The sequence below is a fragment of the Pseudophryne corroboree genome, chromosome 8 (assembly GCF_028390025.1).
Source record: "Pseudophryne corroboree isolate aPseCor3 chromosome 8, aPseCor3.hap2, whole genome shotgun sequence".
Lineage (NCBI taxonomy): Eukaryota > Metazoa > Chordata > Amphibia > Anura > Myobatrachidae > Pseudophryne > Pseudophryne corroboree.
This window is the reverse complement of record NC_086451.1, coordinates 84,453,253-84,476,312: the sequence shown is the minus strand read 5'-3', so window position 1 is coordinate 84,476,312 and position 23,060 is coordinate 84,453,253. Positions and strand designations below refer to the sequence as shown.

Here is a 23,060-nt window from a genome sequence, read left to right as displayed (position 1 = left end):
CATTAATTAGATGTGTCAAGAGCACTGTTTTATTGTACTACATGCCTTTATCACTCTCTATTGTCTGTATTATTATTGTTATTATTATTGTTATACTTTGTTTATATGGCACCACAAGGGTTCCGCAGCGCCCAATTACAGAGTACATAAACAAATAATCAAAACAGGAAAACAGCGAGTTACAGTTGAAGACAATATAGGACAAGTACAGGGTAAATAAATATAGGTACATCAGCAGATGACACTGACATTAGTATCAGGGTGGCAGAAAATCGCAGGATTTGGATCAGTCGAAGATTATTAAACTAAGTAAAGGATAAGCACATGACGGTTGAGGACCCTGCTTGTGAGAGCTTACATTCTAAAGTCAGACAGACAGTAATGACACAGATGGGGTAGACACAGAGCGTGGAATAGAGGGCTAAGATGAGATTTGCTGGGTTTGGTGAAGAAGTGGATCTTGAGAGCCTATTTGAAGTTTTGTAGAGAGGTGAAGAGTCTGAGGGGAGAGGTAGAGAATTCCAGAGAAAGGGAGCAGCACATGAAAAATCTTGGAGGTAGGAGTGGGAGAAAGTAATCAGCGTGCATTAGCAGAGCGAAGAGGACGGATGGGAGTGTAAAGGGACATAAGGGCAGAGATGTAAATGGGAGAGGAGTGGCCAAGTGCTTTGTAGGCAAGTGTGAGAAGCTTGAATTGGATTCTGAAAGGGAAGGGCTTGTAGGAGATGGGAGGTGGACGTAGTGCGTTTGGTGAGGAAGATGAGCCAGGTTGCAGCTATCTTATAGATAGATTGGAGTGGAGAAAGGCATTTTTAAGGGGATGCAAGTCAGGAGGTGATTACAGTAATCTAGTCTGGAGATGACCAGTGAGTGGATAAGGGCCTTAGTAGCCTCCTGGGTCAGAAAGGGTCTGATCCTGGAAATCTTTTTGAGATGAAAATGTCAGGTTTGTGAGCGGTGCTGAAAGTGTGGTTTGAAGGAGAGGAAGGAGTCAAGGATTACCCCGAGACAGCACACTTGGGGGCTAGAGGGTATAGGTGTGCCAGATAATGAAATTGTGGGAGGTTGTGTGGGAGGGAAAGATGATCAGCTCATTCTTAGACATGTGAAGTTGAAGAAAGCGCTGGGACATCCAAGAAGAGATAGCAGAGAGACAGTTTGAGATACGAGTGATGAGAAGGGGGGGGGGGGGGGATACTACACATGTTCTATAGATTTAACTAACTTGGAGCATAGCTACTCCTGTTTTCAGGGGTATAATTGCACCAAGAATAAGGCTGGTGCAAGCATGCACTGATGACGATGACAGCCATGATACTGAGTGTACAAATAGAGGCTTTCTACTCACAAAGATGCACCCAAATCTGCATAGGAGCGAATATGCGCGTTTCGTTTCATGCACATACAGCGGGAGTAATTTCAGCCACCTTGTATCAACTCTATAATTCTGTATGACTCTATTGCTAACACTGAACCTATCATCTATTTGTAGATTGGTGTGTGTTTCATCAGGCCCTTGTTTCCTCATAGTGTGTGGAAGAATTGAAAGGTTTATTTCCGTTTTAATCCAACCCCATTACCAGCCACACTGCACTCCCAGATCCCATTGTTCAGACTGTATTGGCTGTCACATCTAACAGTTTCCATCACTTTCCTTATTATGAGGCCCTTTGCACATACTCCATTGCCAAACCTCATTGCATTGGTACCACTGCCAGTCACAAAGTGTTAACCATTGCCCGAACCAGAATGGCAGCCACATTGTATACATTTTTGCAAAACTGGTTGGTGTTCAAGACCATGTGGTTGATGTATCAAACAGTGAAATGAGTGGAGAAGAGGGCCTGTGGAGAAGTTGCCCATTGCAACTTGTCCACATCTTCACTCTCTAAGAGACTTGATACATCCACCCCGATAAAACTAATGGACAAAACTACTGGATCAAACTGCAGTTACCTTTGACATGGGTTGGCCAAGTGATCTTGGAGGTCATTCCCTAATAATGCCATAAGATATATATTTAATGACCTAATTCTTACAGTTTTATGGCTTTATGCAGAACACAAAAAGCCCCTAAACGTCTGAAAAAGATAAGAATTGGTGACTTAAGTCTACAGATTGAAAAAAAAATCACTCACCTTGCAGTCACCTCTATGTTGGAGATGGCGTAGAAATACTTTCTTAAATTATCTCGCTGCACATATGTCCCACCTAACGCCGGGCGCAGAAGCCGGAGTCGCAAGTCAGTGAGAGTGAAAAAGTCCTTCAAACCTTTGGCGCTCTCCATCCGTGTGTACAAGTTCTCCATCTTCCTAAGGTCTGGGCCAGCAAAGATTGCAAAACGTTCTCGAACCTCAAAGCGCACATTCTTCTCCTTTTTAGAGCCCGCCCAGCGGGAGTACTCCTCTGTGCACAGCACACGGCTGATGTTACTCGCTATAAGATTAACCACCTTCTTGGGGGTCATGCCAAAGGCTTCAATGCAGTCATCAGCATAGTACTGGTATGGATGCCAAGTCCTGCCATAGTCCAGTGATTTCTCCAACATCATAGCAGTGGGACGTCCATACTCAAACGTCACCACAATGTCATCAGTTAGCTCTACAGTCTTGTTCCAAGACAATGTGATGTTAGCAACTAGCGGCTCTGGGTATCGTTTCCATGTAACGCTTTGCCAGTAGGTGGCCAGACCTTCCTCATCTTTGTCGACCATGAGACTGGGCGGGTGGGCTAGGTCGGGAGCTGAGGCATCACATTCATCGCTGCAGAGGTATGGGTTCTCCTGGTGGAAGAAAGACAAAAGAAAGTGTGATGATGTTCTTATGCTCTTTATCCATTTTTTATTTCAACAATTTGCGATCCGAGAACCAAATATGTTTTTGTGCACTTAAAAAAAACAAGACACTAATTCCCTCAGCACTCTGCAAAGAGCCAGTAAAAGAGACCTGCATACTACATAATAATAAAAAGTAGAGGACTCACATATTTGCGAATACATGATAAGCCACCAGTCGCATCAAGACTCCTATACTCAGGTGGCCCTATACTACATAATATTAGCCTCACATTGGGTCATATAGTCATGTGTTTCTAAATTGAGAGTCAACTCACCTGGAGGCATATGAGGCTCCTCCGATATGGTACTACAATAATCAGCGTGAGACATATTTTTGTGTTCTAGAAATATTGTCATTTTATTTATTTTGTTTCAATTTATTTATTCTGTATCATTCAAATTTTAAAGTGCAACAATATATATATATATATATATATAAAATGCAACAAAAAAATTCTATGTAAAAGACATTTCATATTTGTGAAAGTGATGCGTATGGACCGTCAATCATCGCAAAAATTGAAGCTGACAAAATGGATTTCTTACACTATTGTGCAACCTAGATTAGGAAACTGTCAGGTAATGAGTATGACGGGCAGTGGTTTGAGCAGTCACTGTATCTGCTTCCATCAATTTATATCCTAAATCTAAGCTGTTGCATTGTTTGCAGCACAATAAATAAAATTAATAATACTTCTGTGCATTAAATAAACAATCTTTTGGTTTCAGGTGAAGAAAGAGCAAATTCAGAAAATTAGAATTTTCATTTAAAGGTAAAGGGCCCCATACACTACCGCGACATGTCAGACGGACATGTCGCGGGCGATCACTCCCGGCAGCATCCCTGGGTGCAGGATCACCCACGATACATCGTATGCTGTCCTTTTGCATACGATGTATCTTGGGCGATCCCGGGCGATCCCAACCACACCTGCAGGGTCGGACCAGATTGAAAGTGCAGCACATTCAATCTGGAGGATCCGATCCGATGCAGCTGCAAGAAGAAGGGTCACGCACTGCAGCCAGTGCACGTGCGCAGACCAACCGAAGGCAGCCGCTGCGTACGGACCCCCAAAGCACATCTTGCAGAGTTAGCATTATAAAGGCAATACATTGCACTGTAATTTAAAATACACTTAGGTTCTACACATACTTGCCTACATTTCAGAAAGCAATTCAGGGAGACTGTGAAAGCAACACCTATAAGCATGGCGCTAAAGTGGAGGTGTACTGCTCCGCAAGACAGGTGAGTCAACAAATGAACTTGAATCCAAATGTTAATGAGCCCCAAAGCAACTACATACACTGTAGTTTGGATATTGGGGATATAGGGGATGACTAAGGAGTGTCGATGACTGTTATTTGCAAGTCCGGAGAGTGACACCTCCTGTGGATCCTACTTGCACGTGGATGGCCCTGTATGTAAATGCTGTGGTGCCTTCCTATATCCTACGTAAGATGGATCAGGTGGCACTCCAACGGACTTGTAAATTCCACAAAAGGTGATTTATTAGGCCAACATACGCCTGATCCTTCTTATGTGGGATACTGGACCGCTATATTCAGGGCTTGGCCATGTACTATTGTGTTTTACTCTTGGTTTACACATGATTACGTGTAAGTGGGCGTCAGAAACATTTTAAAATGCATGTAACCATAGGGATGATTGTGCCCTATAACCAGCGCAGGGAAATGGCACTGATGATCCCATTTTATGTATATCTGATTTCTTTTTCCCAAAATATTAGCAGCTACATAATGAAGGTACGGTGCAATCAGGGAGATTGCTAGGCTCTTCAGGGAGTCAGGGAGATTGCTGCTAAAACAGGGAGTCTCCCTGACAATCACGGAGAGTTGCCAAGTATGGTTCTTCTACCATGTATATAATGCATTTTAGTTACTTTCTTTTATTTATAAAAAAAATTCCACTTTTTTTTTATTGCATATGTACACTTTTAAAAGAGCAGAATGAAAACAATTATTCTCACATATTGTTATACTGCCGTCTATGCAGCTCTGTTAGTTTCAATACAATCTGCAGTCTGTCAGAATGGTCGCCAACCTAGTCACGCTTTATTAGCAAACATCAGGAATGGCGGCTGGCGTCATTCGCTTGTAAGTTCTAGAGGACATTGAGCTTATACAAGGACTACCAATTGTCATGACAATTTATATAATGTTAACAACTTCATTGACGCCTCATCTCACAGCCTAAAATAAATCCCTACCAGGAGGCAGTCATCCCATATTGTCTTCTTCACACACCAACCAGCACTGTCTGAGCTGTATAGATTTCTGAAAACCGCATCAAGCAAACTAATCCATGGGTAGGAATTATTCTTCATGCTACTTAGTAAAAAGTATCCCCCGGTAATTAAATAAAGATCATATGTACGCTACAATGTTTGCTGGGATGCCCTAAGGAACCAGGCAAAGGATTTTTCAAGGGATGAACAAGAAATTCCATATAATGATTCTGAAATGATGCGCGCCGAGTCTTGAATACCAAGTGATAATGAGCAAAGAGAAATGAAAAACATATTTGCATTAACTTAAAGAGATAGATATACCCTTCAATTCAATTGAATTCATATTAATCTGTTAAGGGGCTCTAAACTGTATATTACATGTGTGTGGGAAAGTACGTGTGAGAAAAAAGTTATGTTATTTTTTTTTCTTATAGTGACTTTTCTAGCGAGCCTCAAATCTGGTTACTACAGTATGAGTGATGCTCAGTCGAGGGCACATGTATTAAGTCTTGAAAAAAGATTATTCATGAAGCAGTGAAAACAGTGAAGAAACAGACCAGTGGAAAAGTTGCCCATTCCAACCAATCATCACCCCCCTTACATTTTAAAGAATGTACTTTCTAAAGGCTTCCTTCAAAGCTCATTGGTTGCCACGGGCAACTTCTGTACTGGTCCTTTTCTCCACTATTTTCACTGCTTCATGAATAGACCCCATAGTTAAGAAGTTTCCCAAGGTATCAGCTTCTAACTGACATTTCAAAGTGGTTGCTATGGGCAACTTCTCCACTTTATCTCTCTCCAAGGCTCGATACATCTCTCCCAGGTTCCACTAGTTCTCTCCCCTCTGTAGTCACCTGTGGTAAGAAAGTGAAGCAATTCTACCTGCAGCAAGCGTGTAACTATAGTGGGTGCAGGAGATGCCGTTGTATGGGCCCTTGAGACTTAGTGGGCCCACCTCCGGGGCCCAGTATCTCCCATGCACACAACTCACATCAGCACAGAAGTCCATATCTGAAACTGCAAATCTGTGTACAGGAGGAGCGGCAGGTTACTAGGAGTACAGTGCATGTGGGTGTACGGACCAACACACTGTCTTTATACACCATATTGGGAATCCTCGCTTGCTAGAGCCTCTTGCATTGACGGTAATCTGCTGATAACTCAGATAAGGTATAACCTACTTGGATAAGCAACCCCTGATTGAAAGGGAATATAATATTGCACTAAAGACTCCAACACCAGTAACTGACAGGTATCTACCTGCATATGTTATATATTCCACTATTACAATGTGGTGAATGCAACTGCCTATTTGAGAACCACTATGGACTTTGACTTAGAGTTGAGATTAAAATCAGGTACTATAAAAGTCTAGTCATTTGCGACATTGGTCGCATTTATTCACTATACAAAAGAGCATTTTTTCCATTGCTTTAGATGGAAGAATTGTGTTTATGAAATCATAATTGTATATTAAATTTATGTTTTTTAATCTTAAATCTTTTTATATGCTCGACTAATAATCTTATGCGCCCCATTGGTGAGTTTTCTCCCCCTCTGCGTTATTTATATTTGATTAATTTGTAATTCAGAAATAGTCATTAGGGTGCGGCAGTTACATATCTTAAGACATGATCATTTTAATAAGAGTGCGCCCCGTGATTTTTCTTGCACATCAGGACAGAGACATATTAGAGGGGGTCATGTGTGCACATTATTCTGCATTGTGACCCAATGGGGTCACGATGTGGCATAATGTGAGCCAAGACAAAGAACAACTGCTGAAACAGAAGTCTATTTAGAACAGTGGTCAGGGACCAGGGGTAAATTACCCCAAATTGGGTAAAAATGAAACTCCTGGGGGTAATGGACGGTCACGCTGCCGAGACACAGCCCCGTCCAGCACCGGCCGGCTCACGATGTGACGTCACACCGCGCTCCTTCACGCCCGCCCATCCTGCACTGTCCTGTCCTCCAGCCCGTGGCCCGCCAACCCACACACAGAACTTGAAGTGTTCTGTGGCTGACCGCTGACGGAGTTCCGCAGGATCAGACAGTGGTCTACATAACAGTGGGAAATTCCCACTGACATTACTGAGGTGAGGATGTGACCATCTGTCTCCTAAAAGTCGTGCAACCCCCCCATCCCCCCTCATCCATCTTTCTTACACTCATTCTGGTGTTTTGGGGAGAAAGTGTTAATTAACCCATTCATTGTTAAAAAATAATTGGCAAAAATAATAAAAAAATTTAATTGGTCGGCCAATTTATATGATTCATTTAATTGGACTCGGGATTTGTATGCCTTTTCGCGTAGACTTCGTCTTAAAGAACGTTTTAAAGATATACCAACCATCACTAATGATTCCATTTGCTCTAATTTTCTGACACACTCCTCGAGGTCTACTTATGATCCTGTATCCACTAATGCTTCACTAAAATCATTCCACAGACTTCTGGATGACTCTATAACTAAATATACATCAGCGCTAGCAAAAGTCAAATTTAATTTGTCATAGGCTGAAACCCAAGCTCTAAAATCATTAAGTTCATACGATGACATTGTAATCAGGCCCGCCGTTAAAGGCGGGGCCATTGTGATCTTGGATATTCAGTATTACAGGGAGGAAGTCTACCAGCAGCTTGCTGATCCAGTTGTTTATTTAAAACTTCAACATGATCCTACAAGGCGGTACCAGAAAGAATTGGAAGAACTTCTGAAATCAGCTATATTGCAGGATAAATTAACGGAAAAAGTTGTCAAAGCTCTCCTTATTAAACATCCTAAAGTACAGATCCTATATACAATCCCCAAGCTGCATAAGGATAGTTCTAAACCACCGGGTAGACCTATAATTTTGGCTCCAGACTCCTTGTATCAACCGGCTGCTCAGTTACTGGACTCTATTTTACAACCACTGTTACAGCATCAACCGATGTTTCTAAAGCAGGGCTGGCCAAACCGGTCCTCGAGATCTACCAACAGTTCATGTTTTCCAGTCCTCCTGAAGATCTGTAGAATTGTCAGTAAGGAATGAATGCAGCACATCTTAATTAGTAATGACTACACCTGAGCACCAGCTAGGTGTTCTGGAAAATGTGAACTGTTGGTAGATCTTGAGGACTGGTTTGGCCAGCTCTGTTCTAAAGGATACTACCACATTTTTAAAGAAACTTCAACTGATTGATTTTTTGCCTGAAGGAACTCTAATGTGCTGCTTAGATATCTGCAGCCTGTATACTGTAATCCCCCATCGGGGGAGGGATTTGCGCTACGAAGCAGCTTTTGGATGCTGAATGCCCCAGTTCTAAATTTGATCATGACTTGTTCCTTAGGTTGTTGGAATTGATTCTGCATAGAAGCTATTTTTTATTTGATGGTCAGTTTTATGTACAGTTAAGAGGCTGTGCGATGGGGTCCCCTGTGGCCCCATCGTACGCCAATATCTATATGTTTGAGCAGGAGAGAAAAATGTTTTTTTCTAATCTATCAATTTATGAGCATATTATGATGTACTGTCGTTATATCAATGATGTTTTTCTTTTACGGACGGGTGGGTAAGAGTCCTTCATGTCATTAATGACTGAGCTTAATTGTTTGGATTCAACAATTAAGTTCACATATACTTATAGTATGTCTGAAGCTCATTTCTTAGATGTGGAGATTCGGATTATTGATGGTAAAATAATTACTGGAGTTTTTCATAAACATACAGATCGTAATACTATGCTCATGGCTTCTAGACATCAAGAAAGGGCTCCCCCGTTTGCAAATGATGCGGGTTGCCCGCATCACTAGCGACCACACTGCATTGGCGGGGGAACTAGATGCTAAGATTGTCAAATTTGTTAATCGAGGTTATAATCTGGATGTGTTGAAGATGCAAAAAGAGGAAGTCATGGCTATGATGAGACAATCATTATAAGATCCAAGCATTAAAAATAAGGATAATAAGACTTTACTACATCGAGTCCGGTTATAAGAAGAGCCACTAAGGCTCTATGGCCGATAGTATCATCTGATCCAGATTTGCATTCTTTTCGCCATACGGTGCCTATGGTAGCTTCTAGACGGGGTAGAAATATCCGGGATAGAGTGGTTAGAACTAATATCTCTGGAATGGGTATTCCTAAAACCCCTAATGTTTGCTTTAAACCTCCTGGCTGCTACCGATGTAGTGGGTGTGCTACATGCCAGTTTATGTTTAACTGTAAAGCATTCCAACATCCACATAATCATCAAAAAAAGTATGACATCAGATTTGTACTCTACTGCCCCATCACCCATGTCGTGAACATTATTATATGCCCTTGTGGGCTCTACTATGTAGGGCAGACCGTAAGGAAATTTTCTGAGAGAATGGCTGCCCATAGATCTGCTGATTAACTTTGTAAGGAAGAATAATAGATCAACCGGTAGCCAAACAGTTTAAGTTAGCTGAACATTCCTTAGAGTCCCTGCGGTACTTTATGATAGACCATGTACCAGCTTCACAATGGGGAGGTGATAGAGCTAAAATACTACTTATTAAAGAAGCTTGTTGGATAACTAGATTAGGGACAATTAGTCCTACTGGGCTTAATGAAAAGATCAATTGGAATGCTCTAGCATAATGGTACTGTATGTATCTAGATTACTTCTACTTTTATTCAGTATTTTTCTTTCTGTATTTTTCTTCTTCCAAATCTGTATATTTTTTTGTCTCATTCTTCCTAAGTGTACACAGGTCTTTATGGATGCTCATTTGTATACTATATTTTCTATATGTGTAGATAATATATGGTGCTCGTGTTTTTTAGATGTGTAAATCCATTGCCTTCTTGTTTCCACAACTGCAGCCCAGCCGCACACCCGCCTATTGAAGTGTCTGGAACGTACCCTGCAGATCGGGTGGAACGCAAGCTGCTATCGCCTATGCTACAGGGGATGCGGTCACCGGAAATCGACTGGCGGAAATGACACAATGCCAGGAAGCGCTGTATGGAGCGGGAGAGACGGCATGGATCAGCGTTGTGGGGGTATATAGGAGGGTAAGTTTGTTAATGTCTTTGTCTGTGTGTTATATTTGTCCTGACGACGGGACGTGTGGTCCCGAAACGTTGACTATGGATTAAGCCTAAGTGATGTCTCCGAGTGCCGGTTCCTTTGGAGGGATATTGGTGTTTTTTACGGGCACCGGAGCTTGTTGTGCAGTTTGTAGGAGTGCCGGCTGTTTGTGGATGACTATATATATATATATATATATATATATATATATATACATATACATACATATACACAGTATCTCAGAAATGCCATATAAACAGTGATAACCAGTATATATGCACAATAATATATGATTTCCTTCCTTTCAAATCAAGGGGGTGACGTCGGCGTATCTAAATATATTTTGGGGTAAAAATAAGATTTTAAACCTAACAGTAAATCTTTTTCTCGTAGTCCGTAGAGGATGCTGGGGACTCCGTAAGGACCATGGGAATAGACGGGCTCCGCAGGAGACATGGGCACTTTAAGAAAGTCTTTAGACCTGGGTGTGCACTGGCTCCTCCCTCTATGCCCCTCCTCCAGACCTCAGTTAGAGAAACTGTGCCCAGAGGAGATGGACAGTACGAGGAAAGGATTTTGTTAATCCTAGGGCAAGATTCATACCAGCCACACCAATCACACCGTATAACTTGTGATAACTACCCAGTTAACAGTATGAACACAACATATCATCAGTTCAAGACCGATGCAACTATAATATAACCCTTATTGAAGCAATAACTATATACAAGTATTGCAGAAGTAGTCCGCACTTGGGACGGGCGCCCAGCATCCTCTACGGACTACGAGAAAAAGATTTACCGGTAGGTTTAAAATCTTATTTTCTCTAACGTCCTAGAGGATGCTGGGGACTCCGTAAGGACCATGGGGATTATACCAAAGCTCCCAAACGGGCAGGAGAGTGTGGATGACTCTGCAGCACCGACTGAGCAAACAAGAGGTCCTCCTCAGCCAGGGTACCAAACTTGTAGAACTTAGCAAAAGTGTTTGAACCTGACCAAGTAGCAGCTCGGCACAACTGTAATGCCGAGACCCCTCGGGCAGCCGCCCAAGAAGAGCCCACCCTCCTAGTGGAATGGGCACTGACCGATTTAGGCAACGGCAATCCAGCCATAGAATGAGCCTGCTGAATGGTGTTACAAATCCAGCGGGCAATAGTCTGCTTTGAAGCAGGAGCGCCAAGCTTGTTGGCAGCATACAGGACAAACAGTGTTTCTGTTTTTCTGACTCTAGCCGTTCTGGCCACGTAAATTTTCAAAGCCCTGACCACATCAAGGGACTCGGAATCCTCCAAGTCACGTGTAGCCACAGGCACCACAATAGGCTGGTTCATATGAAAGGATGATACCACCTTAGGCAGGAATTGAGGACGTGACCGCAACTCCGCTCTATCGACATGGAAAACCAGATAGGGGCTTTTATGAGACAAAGCCGACAATTACGACACTTGCCTAGCCGAAGCCAAGGCTAATAACATGACCACCTTCCAAGTGAGATATTTTAACTCTACCGTTTTAGGTGGTTCAAACCAGTGTGATTTAAGGAAACTTAACACCACGTTAAGGTCCCAGGGCTCCACCAGAGGTACAAAAGGAGGCTGAAAATGCAGCACTCCCTTCACAAAAGTCTGAACTTCTGGGAGAGAAGCCAATTCTTTTTGAAAGAAAATGGATAGGGCCGAAATCTGAACCTTAATGGAGCCTAAGTTTTAGGCCCAAATTCACTCCAGTTTGTAGAAAGTGAAGGAAACAGCCCAGATGGAATTCTGGCCTCACACCAAGAAACATATTTTCGCCATATACGGTGATAATGTTTAGATGTCACGTCCTTCCTAGCCTTTGTCAGCGTAGGAATGACCTCATCCGGAATGCCTTTTTCCGCTAGGATCCGGCGTTCAACCGCCATGCCGTCAAACGCAGCCGCGGTAAGTCTTGGAACAGACATGGGCCCTGTTGCAACAGGTCCTGCCTTAGAGGAAGAGGCCACGGATCTTCTGTAAGCATTTCCTGCAGATCCGGATACCAGATCCTTCGTGGCAAATATGGAACAATGAGGATTGTTCTCCTCCTTTTTCTTATTATTCTCAACCCTTGGGTATGAGAAGAAGAGGAGGAAATACATAGACTGACTGGAACACCCACGGTGTCACTAGGGCATCTACCGCTACTGCCTGAGGGTCTCTTGACCAGGCGCAATAACTCTGCAGCTTTTTGTTGAGGCGGGATGCCATCATGTCTATCTGTGGCAGTCCCCACCGAACTGCAATCTGTGCGAAGACTTCCTGATGAAGTCTCCACTCTCCAGGACGTATGTCTGGTGAGGAAGTCTGCTTCCCAGTTGTTCACTTCAGGAATGAACAATGTTGACAGTGCTTTTACATGATTCTCCGCCCAGCGAAGAATTCTGGTGGCTTCCGCCATCGCCACTCTGCTCCTTGTGCCGCCTTGGCGGTTTACATGAGCTACTGCGGTAACGTTGTCTGACTGGATCAGAACCGGTTGGTTGCGAAGAAAGGTCTCCGCTTAACATAGGGCGTTGTATATGGCCCTCAGTTCCAATATGTTGATGTGAAGACAAGTCTCTTGACTTGACCAAAGACCTTGGAAATTTCTTCCCTGTGTGACTGCTCCCCAGCCTCGGAGGCTCGCGTCCATGGTCACCAGGATCCAGTCCTGAATGCCGAATCTGCTGCCCTCTAGAAGGTGAGCACTCAGCAGCCACCACAGGAGAGATACCCTGGCCCTGGGGGATAGGGTGATCAACTGATGAATCTGTAGATGTGACCCGGACCACTTGTCCAGTAGGTCCCATTTGAAGTCCTCGCATGGAACCTGCCGAAGGGAATGTTTTTCCCAGGACTCGAGTGCAGTGATGCACTGACACCTGTCTTGGTTTCAATAGGTACCTGACTAGAGTCATGAGTTCCTTGACCTTCTCTATCTGAAGGTGAACCTATTTCTGGTCTGTATCCAGAATCATACCCAAGAAGAGCAGATGAGTTATAGGAACCAACTGTGACCTCGGGAAATTGAGAATCCAGCCGTGTTGCTGTGACACCTTCAGCGAAAGTGACACGCTGTTCAACAACTGCTCTTTTGATCTCGCCCTTATTAGGAGATCGTCCAAGTATGGGATAACTGTGACTCCTTGCTTGCGTAGGAGCACCATTATTTCCGCCAATTACCCTGAAATTGGTAATGACAATCCTGTACCGCAATTGTCAGGTACGCCTGATGGGGTGGATAAATGGGAACATGAAGGTATGCAGCCTTTATGTCTAGATACACCATCAAATCCCCCCCTTCCAGGCTGGCGATGATCGCTCTGGGCGATCCCACTTTAAATTTGAACCTTTTCCCGTATAGGTTCAGAGATTTTAATTTTAAAATAGGTCTGACCGAACCGTACGGTTTCGGGACTACAGCCAAGGTTGAGTCATATCACCTTCCTTGTTGCAGGAGGGGAACCTTGAGCACCACCTGTTGGAGATACAATGTGTGAATTGTATTTAATATTATCTCCCTTTCTGGGGGAGAAGCCAGTAGGTCCGATAAGGAAAAACCGTCGAGGAGGCACCTTTCGAATTCCAGCTTGTAACCCTGAGAAACAATTTTTATTGCCCCGGGATCCACCTGTGAGTGAACTCAGATGTGGCTGTAGAGTCGAAGACGTGCTCCCACTGGGACGGACTCCCTTAGCGGAGCTCCAGCGTCATGCGGTGGATGTAGTAGAGGCCGGGGAGGACTTCTGTTCCTGGGAACTAGCTGTGCCCTGTGCCCTTACCTCTGGTAAGAAAGGACGCTCCTCGTACTTTCTTGTTATTCTGCGACCGAAAGGACTGCATTTGATAATGTCGTGCTTTCTTAGGCTGTGCGGGAATATAAGGCAAAAGATCAGAATTACCAGCTATAGCTGTGGAGACCAGGTCCGAGAGCCCTTCTCCACACAATTCCTCAGCCTTGTAAGGTAAACCTTCCATATGCCTCTTTTAGTCGGCATCACCTGTCCATTGCATGTTCCACAGGACACGTCTAGCAGAAATCGACATAGCGTTGACTCTAGAACACAGTAGACTAATGTCTCTTTGGGCATGTTTTATATATATATATATATATATATATATATATAAGACAGCATCTTTTATATATATATATATATATATATATATATACATATACTAGGGTCAATAACATGGTATCCTTATCTAGGGTTTCAATCTCCGCTGATAAGGTATCTGTCCACGCTGCTACAGCGCTATAAACCCATGCCGACACAATCGCCGGTCTGAGTAGTGTACCAGAATGTGTGTAAATGGACTTCAAAGTACTTTTACTGCATGCTATCTGCAGGATCCCTGAGGATAGCTGTTAAGTCAGCGCTACCTTTTGGGTAAACGTGACAAGCTTTGTCCACCCTGTGGGAAGATTCCCATCGTATCCTGGCCCTAGTAGGGAAAGGATACTCCCTGAGAATTCTTTGTGGGAATCTGCAGTCTCTTGTCTGGAGATTCCCGCTCTTTTTCTTCATGAGAGGAGGGAAATTTACCTCAGCTTTCTTCCCCTTAAACATGTGTACCCTCGTGTCAGGGACAGATGAGTCATCAGTGATATGCAAAACATCTTTTATTACAATAATCATATATTGAATACTTTTCTGCCAGTTTTGGCTGTAACTTTGCATTATCGTAGTTGACACTGGAGTCAGACTCCGTGTCGATATCAGTGTCTATTATTTTGGATAGTGAGCGTTGTGAGACTCTGAAGGTCTCTGCGACATAGGGACAGACATGCGTAGATTCACTGTCTTTTCTCTAAACTTTTGTGCAATAAATTTACCTTAGCACTTAATTTCACATATCCAAACAGGTGTCGGCGTTGTCGACGGAGACACCACTCACACACACATTTGCTCCATCTCCTCCTTAGGAGAGCCTTTTACCTCAGACATGTCGACACACACGTACCGACACACCACACACTCAGGGAATGCTCATCTGAAGATAATTCCCCCACAAGGCCCTTTGGAGAGACAGAGAGAGAGTATGCCAGCACACACCCCAGCGCAATATGACCCAGGAAAAAACACAGCAATTTAATGTTTACCCAGTAGTGCTGTTAACTCTGCGCCGAATTATGTGCCCCCCCTCTTCTTTAAAACCCTCTCTTCTACCGTGGTATAAGCAGGGGAGAGACCGGGGAGCTTCCTCTCAGCGGTGCTGTGGAGAAAAACATGGCGCTGGTGAGTGCTGAGGGAGAAGCCCCGCCCCCTCGACGGCGGGCTTCTGTCCCGCTAAAAGTGTAAAATTGGCGGGGGCTCCTGCATATATACAGTGTCCAGCTGTATATATGCTCCTTTTGCCAAATAAGAGGTTTATATTGCTGCCCAGGGCACCCCCCCCCCCCCTGCGTCCTGCACCGTTACAGTGACCGGAGTATGTGAGGTGTGTGGGAGCAATGGCGCACAGCTGCAGTGCTGTGCGTTACCTCAGTGAAGATCATGAAGTCTTCTGCCGCCTCTGAAGTCTTCTTTTCTTCTCATACTCACCCGGCTTCTATCTTCCGGCTCTGCGAGGGGGACGGCGGCGCGGCTCTGGGACGGACGGCTAGGGTGAGATCCTGCGTACCAATCCCTCTGGAGCTAATGGGGTACAGTAGCCTAAGAAGCAGGACCTGCACTCAGAGAGTAGGGCTGCTTCTCTCCCCTCAGTCCCTCGATGCAGGGAGTCTGTTGCCAGCAGAGCTCCCTGAAAATAAAAAACCTAACAAAATACTTTCTATCAGCAAACTCAGGAGAGCTCACTGAAAAGCACCCAGCTCCTCTGGGCACAGTATCAAACTGAGGTCTGGAGGAGGGGCATAGAGGGAGGAGCCAGTGCACACCCAGGTCTAAAGACTTTCTTAAAGTGCCCATGTCTCCTGCGGAGCCCGTCTATTCCCATGGTCCTTACGGAGTCCCCAGCATCCTCTAGGACGTTAGAGAAAGGTAAAAAAGTTCCCTGACCCCTGATTTAGAAGCATTGAGGTCCTTTCAAAACGTTGCTGTGGCTTCCACTGAGTTCTAGTGCCACCCCTGTCAGTAAGGAATAGGTATATTGGAGTGAGGGAGTTTTAGCATGTACACCCAAGGAGAAGGCCTGCTGTTTATATCAGACAGCCACAGATTGTACCGAAAGATTTTCTTTATAAATCGTATGAGAAATCTTTTTAAAAAATATACAAGTACTTAATATACCTTAAATATCTACAGCAGCATTCATCTTGCTTACCCTATGGCCTAAGCATCTCTCAGAGATGGGAGTCATCTTTTCATAATTCACAAAACATATCTGCAGAGATGTTATTAGGCTCAGTATTGTTGGAAAATTGCCCTTTAAGGCAACATTCAATTCATATATTCAAAATAACAGATGATCAGCTAATGAGTCACCAAATGTACCAGTGCATACTGTTACTGACTGGCAAGCCACCTCACGTTAACTAGAGATGAGCGCCTGAAATTTTTCGGGTTTTGTGTTTTGGTTTTGGGTTCGGTTCCGCGGCCGTGTTTTGGGTTCGACCGCGTTTTGGCAAAACCTCACCGAATTTTTTTTGTCGGATTCGGGTGTGTTTTGGATTCGGGTGTTTTTTTCAAAAAACACTAAAAAACAGCTTAAATCATAGAATTTGGGGGTCATTTTGATCCCAAAGTATTATTAACCTCAAAAACCATAATTTACACTCATTTTCAGTCTATTCTGAATACCTCACACCTCACAATATTATTTTTAGTCCTAAAATTTGCACCGAGTTCGCTGTGTGAGTAAGATAAGCGACCCTAGTGGCCGACACAAACACCGGGCCCATCTAGGAGTGGCACTGCAGTGTCACGCAGGATGTCCCTTCCAAAAAACCCTCCCCAAACAGCACATGACGCAAAGAAAAAAAGAGGCGCAATGAGGTAGCTGTGTGAGTAAGATTAGCGACCCTAGTGGCCGACACAAACACCGGGCCCATCTAGGAGTGGCACTGCAGTGTCACGCAGGATGTCCCTTCCAAAAAACCCTCCCCAATCAGCACATGATGCAAAGAAAAAGAAAAGAAAAAAGAGGTGCAAGATGGAATTGTCCTTGGGCCCTCCCACCCACCCTTATGTTGTGTAAACAAAACAGGACATGCACACTTTAACCAACCCATCATTTCAGTGACAGGGTCTGCCACACGACTGTGACTGATATGACGGGTTGGTTTGGACCCCCCCCCAAAAAAGAAGCAATTAATCTCTCCTTGCACAAACTGGCTCTACAGAGGCAAGATGTCCACCTCATCTTCACCCTCCGATATATCACCGTGTACATCCCCCTCCTCACAGATTATCAATTCGTCCCCACTGGAATCCACCATCTCAGCTCCCTGTGTACTTTGTGGAGGCAATTGCTGCTGGTCAATGTCTCCGCGGAGGAATTGATTATAATTCATTTTAATGAACATCATCTTCTCCACATTTTCTGGATGTAACCTCGTACGCCGATTGCTGACAAGGTGAGCGGCGGCACTAAACACTCTTTCGGAGTACACACTTGTGGGAGGGCAACTTAGGTAGAATAAAGCCAGTTTGTGCAAGGGCCTCCAAATTGCCTCTTTTTCCTGCCAGTATAAGTACGGACTGTGTGACGTGCCTACTTGGATGCGGTCACTCATATAATCCTCCACCATTCTATCAATGTTGAGAGAATCATATGCAGTGACAGTAGACGACATGTCCGTAATCGTTGTCAGGTCCTTCAGTCCGAACCAGATGTCAGCATCAGCAGTCGCTCCAGACTGCCCTGCATCACCGCCAGCGGGTGGGCTCGGAATTCTGAGCCTTTTCCTCGCACCCCCAGTTGCGGGAGAATGTGAAGGAGGAGATGTTGACAGGTCGCGTTCCGCTTGACTTGACAATTTTGTCACCAGCAGGTCTTTCAACCCCAGCAGACCTGTGTCTGCCGGAAAGAGAGATCCAAGGTAGGCTTTAAATCTAGGATCGAGCACGGTGGCCAAAATGTAGTGCTCTGATTTCAACAGATTGACCACCCGTGAATCCTTGTTAAGCGAATTAAGGGCTGCATCCACAAGTCCCACATGCCTAGCGGAATCGCTCCCTTTTAGCTCCTTCTTCAATGCCTCCAGCTTCTTCTGCAAAAGCCTGATGAGGGGAATGACCTGACTCAGGCTGGCAGTGTCTGAACTGACTTCACGTGTGGCAAGTTCAAAGGGCATCAGAACCTTGCACAACGTTGAAATCATTCTCCACTGCACTTGAGACAGGTGCATTCCACCTACTATATCGTGCTCAATTGTATAGGCTTGAATGGCCTTTTGCTGCTCCTCCAACCTCTGAAGCATATAGAGGGTTGAATTCCACCTCGTTACCACTTCTTGCTTCAGATGATGGCAGGGCAGGTTCAGTAGTTTTTGGTGGTGCTCCAGTCTTCTGTACGTGGTGCCTGTACGCCGAAAGTGTCCCGCAATTTTTCTGGCCACCGACAGCATCTCTTGCACGCCCCTGTCGTTTTTTAAAAAATTCTGCACCACCAAATTCAAGGTATGTGCAAAACATGGGACGTGCTGGAATTTGCCCATATTTAATGCACACACAATATTGCTGGCGTTGTCCGATGCCACAAATCCACAGGAGAGTCCAATTGGGGTAAGCCATTCCGCGATGATCTTCCTCAGTTGCCGTAAGAGGTTTTCAGCTGTGTGCGTATTCTGGAAAGCGGTGATACAAAGCGTAGCCTGCCTAGGAAAGAGTTGGCGTTTGCGAGATGCTGCTACTGGTGCCGCCGCTGCTGTTCTTGCGGCGGGAGTCCATACATCTACCCAGTGGGCTGTCACAGTCATATAGTCCTGACCCTGCCCTGCTCCACTTGTCCACATGTCCGTGGTTAAGTGGACATTGGGTACAACTGCATTTTTTAGGACACTGGTGAGTCTTTTTCTGACGTCCGTGTACATTCTCGGTATCGCCTGCCTAGAGAAGTGGAACCTAGATGGTATTTGGTAACGGGGGCACACTGCCTCAATAAATTGTCTAGTTCCCTGTGAACTAACGGCGGATACCGGACGCACGTCTAACACCAACATAGTTGTCAAGGACTCAGTTATCCGCTTTGCAGTAGGATGACTGCTGTGATATTTCATCTTCCTCGCAAAGGACTGTTGAACAGTCAATTGCTTACTGGAAGTAGTACAAGTGGGCTTACGACTTCCCCTCTGGGATGACCATCGACTCCCAGCGGCAACAACAGCAGCGCCAGCAGCAGTAGGCGTTACACGCAAGGATGCATCGGAGGAATCCCAGGCAGGAGAGGACTCGTCAGAATTGCCAGTGACATGGCCTGCAGGACTATTGGCATTCCTGGGGAAGGAGGAAATTGACACTGAGGGAGTTGGTGGGGTGGTTTGCGTGAGCTTGGTTACAAGAGGAAGGGATTTACTGGTCAGTGGACTGCTTCCGCTGTCACCCAAAGTTTTTGAACTTGTCACTGACTTATTATGAATGCGCTGCAGGTGACGTATAAGGGAGGATGTTCCGAGGTGGTTAACGTCCTTACCCCTACTTATTACAGCTTGACAAAGGGAACACACGGCTTGACACCTGTTGTCCGCATTTCTGGTGAAATACCTCCACACCGAAGAGCTGATTTTTTTGGTATTTTCACCTGGCATGTCAACGGCCATATTCCTCCCACGGACAACAGGTGTCTCCCCGGGTGCCTGACTTAAACAAACCACCTCACCATCAGAATCCTCCTGGTCAATTTCCTCCCCAGCGCCAGCAACACCCATATCCTCCTCATCCTGGTGTACTTCAACACTGACATCTTCAATCTGACTATCAGGAACTGGACTGCGGGTGCTCCTTCCAGCACTTGCAGGGGGCGTGCAAATGGTGGAAGGCGCATGCTCTTCACGTCCAGTGTTGGGAAGGTCAGGCATCGCAACCGACACAATTGGACTCTCCTTGTGGATTTGGGATTTCAAAGAACGCACAGTTCTTTGCGGTGCTTTTGCCAGCTTGAGTCTTTTCAGTTTTCTAGCGAGAGGCTGAGTGCTTCCATCCTCATGTGAAGCTGAACCACTAGCCATGAACATAGGCCAGGGCCTCAGCCGTTCCTTGCCACTCCGTGTGGTAAATGGCATATTGGCAAGTTTACGCTTCTCCTCCGACAATTTTATTTTAGGTTTTGGAGTCCTTTTTTTACTGATATTTGGTGTTTTGGTTTTGACATGCTCTGTACTATGACATTGGGCATCGGCCTTGGCAGACGACGTTGCTGGCATTTCATCGTCTCGGCCATGACTAGTGGCAGCAGCTTCAGCACGAGGTGGAAGTGGATCTTGATCTTTCCCTAATTTTGGAACCTCAACATTTTTGTTCTCCATATTTTAATAGGCACAACTAAAAGGCACCTCAGGTAAACAATGGAGATGGATGGATTGGATACTAGTATACAATTATGGACGGGCTGCCGAGTGCCGACACAGAGGTAGCCACAGCCGTGAACTACCGCACTGTACTGTGTCTGCTGCTAATATATAGACTGGTTGATAAAGAGATAGTATACTCGTAACTAGTATGTATGTATAAAGAAAGAAAAAAAAACCACGGTTAGGTGGTATATACAATTATGGACGGGCTGCCGAGTGCCGACACAGAGGTAGCCACAGCCGTGAACTACCGCACTGTACTGTGTCTGCTGCTAATATATAGACTGGTTGATAAAGAGATAGTATACTCGTAACTAGTATGTATGTATAAAGAAAGAAAAAAAAACCACGGTTAGGTGGTATATACAATTATGGACGGGCTGCCGAGTGCCGACACAGAGGTAGCCACAGCCGTGAACTACCGCACTGTACTGTGTCTGCTGCTAATATATAGACTGGTTGATAAAGAGATAGTATACTCGTAACTAGTATGTATGTATAAAGAAAGAAAAAAAAACCACGGTTAGGTGGTATATACAATTATGGACGGGCTGCCGAGTGCCGACACAGAGGTAGCCACAGCCGTGAACTACCGCACTGTACTGTGTCTGCTGCTAATATAGACTGGTTGATAAAGAGATAGTATACTCGTAACTAGTATGTATGTATAAAGAAAGAAAAAAAAACCACGGTTAGGTGGTATATACAATTATGGACGGGCTGCCGAGTGCCGACACAGAGGTAGCCACAGCCGTGAACTACCGCACTGTACTGTGTCTGCTGCTAATATATAGACTGGTTGATAAAGAGATAGTATACTCGTAACTAGTATGTATGTATAAAGAAAGAAAAAAAAACCACGGTTAGGTGGTATATACAATTATGGACGGGCTGCCGAGTGCCGACACAGAGGTAGCCACAGCCGTGAACTACCGCACTGTACTGTGTCTGCTGCTAATATATAGACTGGTTGATAAAGAGATAGTATACTCGTAACTAGTATGTATGTATAAAGAAAGAAAAAAAAACCACGGTTAGGCGGTGTATACAATTATGGACGGGCTGCCGAGTGCCGACACAGAGGTAGCCACAGCCGTGAACTACCGCACTGTACTGTGTCTGCTGCTAATATAGACTGGTTGATAAAGAGATAGTATACTACTAATATTATATATACTGGTGGTCAGGTCACTGGTCACTAGTCACACTGGCAGTGGCACTCCTGCAGCAAAAGTGTGCACTGTTTAATTTTAATATAATATTATGTACTCCTGGCTCCTGCTATAACCTATAACTGGCACTGCAGTAGTGCTCCCCAGTCTCCCCCACAATTATAAGCTGTGTGAGCTGAGCAGTCAGACAGATATATAATATATATAGTAGTGATGAGCGGATTCGGTTTTACTCGGTTTTACTCGGTTTTACTCGGTTCTCAAAACGGCATCTTATTGGCTCACGGATGTCACGTGTTTTGGATAGCCAATAAGATGCCGTTTTGAGAACCGAGTAAAACCGAGTAAAACCGAGTAAAACCGAATCCGCTCATCACTACTATATAGATGATGCAGCACACTGGCCTGAGCCTGAGCAGTGCACACAGATATGGTATGTGACTGACTGAGTCACTGTGTGTATCGCTTTTTTCAGGCAGAGAACGGATATATTAAATAAACTGCACTGTGTGTCTGGTGGTCACTCACTATATAATATATTATGTACTCCTGGCTCCTGCTATAACCTATAACTGGCACTGCAGTAGTGCTCCCCAGTCTCCCCCACAATTATAAGCTGTGTGAGCTGAGCAGTCAGACAGATATATATAATATTATATATAGATAATAGATGATGCAGCACACTGGCCTGAGCCTGAGCAGTGCACACAGATATGGTATGTGACTGAGTCACTGTGTACTGTGTATCGCTTTTTTCAGGCAGAGAACGGATTATAAATAAAACTGGTGGTGGTCACTGGTCACTATCAGCAAAACTCTGCACTGTACACTACTGAGTACTCCTAATGCTCCCCAAAATTAGTAAATCAAGTGTCTCTCTAATCTATTCTAAACGGAGAGGACGCCAGCCACGTCCTCTCCCTATCAATCTCAATGCACGTGTGAAAATGGCGGCGACGCGCGGCTCCTTATATAGAATCCGAGTCTCGCGATAGAATCCGAGCCTCGCGAGAATCCGACAGCGTCATGATGACGTTCGGGCGCGCTCGGGTTAACCGAGCAAGGCGGGAAGATCCGAGTCGCTCGGACCCGTGAAAAAAAACATGAAGTTCGTGCGGGTTCGGATTCAGAGAAACCGAACCCGCTCATCTCTAACGTTAACCCTGCATTTTATTACTAGACACTGAAGACAGCACAGGCATCTACAACACAGGAAAACAAACGCTACAGCGATCCAGGAACTAACATTACCGCTTATTTATATATTGCCAGGAGATCCTGCATAGGGAGGCCACTCCCAGGATT

At 44.7% G+C, this 23,060-nt stretch overlaps 1 protein-coding gene across 1 annotated transcript in view; it reads right to left on the bottom strand.

The window, feature by feature from the left end:
• The window catches only part of NTNG2 (netrin G2), a 207,353-nt gene that overhangs the window by 79,814 nt on the left and 104,479 nt on the right, over nucleotides 1-23,060 (bottom strand). The window contains exon 3 of the mRNA XM_063936769.1: nucleotides 2,139-2,782. Coding sequence (XP_063792839.1) covers nucleotides 2,139-2,782 — 644 coding nt within the window. The remainder of the gene's footprint in view (nucleotides 1-2,138; nucleotides 2,783-23,060) is intronic.